The sequence below is a fragment of the Eimeria mitis genome, genomic scaffold, assembly GCF_000499745.2.
Source record: "Eimeria mitis Houghton genomic scaffold, Emh_scaff3521, whole genome shotgun sequence".
NCBI classification, from domain to species: Eukaryota; Apicomplexa; class Conoidasida; order Eucoccidiorida; family Eimeriidae; genus Eimeria; species Eimeria mitis.
Genome location: NW_013571864.1, coordinates 3089 through 4348, shown reverse-complemented (window position 1 = coordinate 4348; position 1260 = coordinate 3089). Strand labels below are relative to the sequence as shown.

Here is a 1260-nt window from a genome sequence, read left to right as displayed (position 1 = left end):
TCGGGGATATAACTTCCATGGCTTACGGGAAGCTAGCTAACGTAAGAATGCACGTCGTTGGCAGGCAGTGGATGCAGGTCTGCGAATTCTGCAAACTCGTGTGTTTGAGTTTATCCCGAAGTTGCTGCGCATGTCAACTTCTGAATCTGCAGCCGACATTGTTTCTAGCAGACTCCACAAAGCACATGTAAGTTCTAACCACCGATCGCCTGCCACCTTCCACAAGTATACCTACCTCGTTTGGCCTGCTCTTGCACGAAGGGCATTGCATGCGCATGTATTATTTCGGGTCAGCCGTCATACAGACAGATGACTGTTCTTGGCGTGATTCATGCGACTTCTGACTACTTTTTCAGAATCTGGAAGCTGGACTTGCAAACCCACCGCCTAGAGCAAATATTGGGAACAGGAACTAAAGGCTTCACTGGCGATGGAAGAATCATCCCAGCCCCAGAGGCCGCTATCGACAGCCCCACAGGAGTTGCAGTCGCCGATCAGGTACTAAATCCTCGCAGCAACGGATGGTGCCTGAGTAACTGGTCAGCTACGACCTCACCCCCGACGCTAAGGTAACGTTCTGTGTGTGCCGCAGCTTGGAAGCGCAACTACTACATTGTACATCTTGGACAGTGGGAACAAGCGAGTTCGCAAAGTATATGTATCTCCGGCAGACAGGGGTGAAAGCTCCACGGAGGTCCCCTGTCCTGAAGGCACTTTTTCAAACAGCGAAGGAGGCTCCACAGAGGACGACTGCATACCATGTCCTGCTGGTTAGCCTGGAAGCATTCACTTCTTTGTGGAAAGCACGCAACGCAAGCCTGACCCTTGCAGCATTTGAATCGCTCTACTCTGCAAAGGAGCCTTTCTGCGAGCAATGCCGTTAAAGCGGAGCAGCAGCTGGCGAGTTCTACTCAATGGTGTCTGTGGTTAGTTGTCTTTAGGCTTTGCCTGCCAGGGACAAGGACAGCCTGAAGTAACTGGGCGGTGCGCTGACGGCTACTACTGTCCTGAGGGGAGTGCCAAGACCAATGCGGTGGCATGCCCGCCGGGTCACTTCTGCAAGGCGCTTGAAAGTAAGAGTGTGCAGGTGAAGCCGGTGCAGGCAGCAGCAGCATCAACATCAGCACCAGCAGAACCGGATTGTCCTTTGTTGAGGGCTTCCCCGAAAATGCTGAGACGGCGAACTTCGCTGGGAGTGAGGGAGGGGCAGGAAAGCAATGTATATACTTATATGCATATGCAGGCGTGTTTACCAATGTC

General features: G+C 52.6%; 1 protein-coding gene across 1 annotated transcript in view; it reads left to right on the top strand.

The window, feature by feature from the left end:
* EMH_0066870 (uncharacterized protein) overlaps window positions 1–1260 on the top strand; it is a gene marked incomplete at both ends in the record, with an annotated part of 5134 nt that overhangs the window by 1477 nt on the left and 2397 nt on the right. The window contains 3 exons of the mRNA XM_013498558.1: window positions 153–187; window positions 357–498; window positions 956–1195. Coding sequence (XP_013354012.1) covers window positions 153–187; window positions 357–498; window positions 956–1195 — 417 coding nt within the window. The remainder of the gene's footprint in view (window positions 1–152; window positions 188–356; window positions 499–955; window positions 1196–1260) is intronic.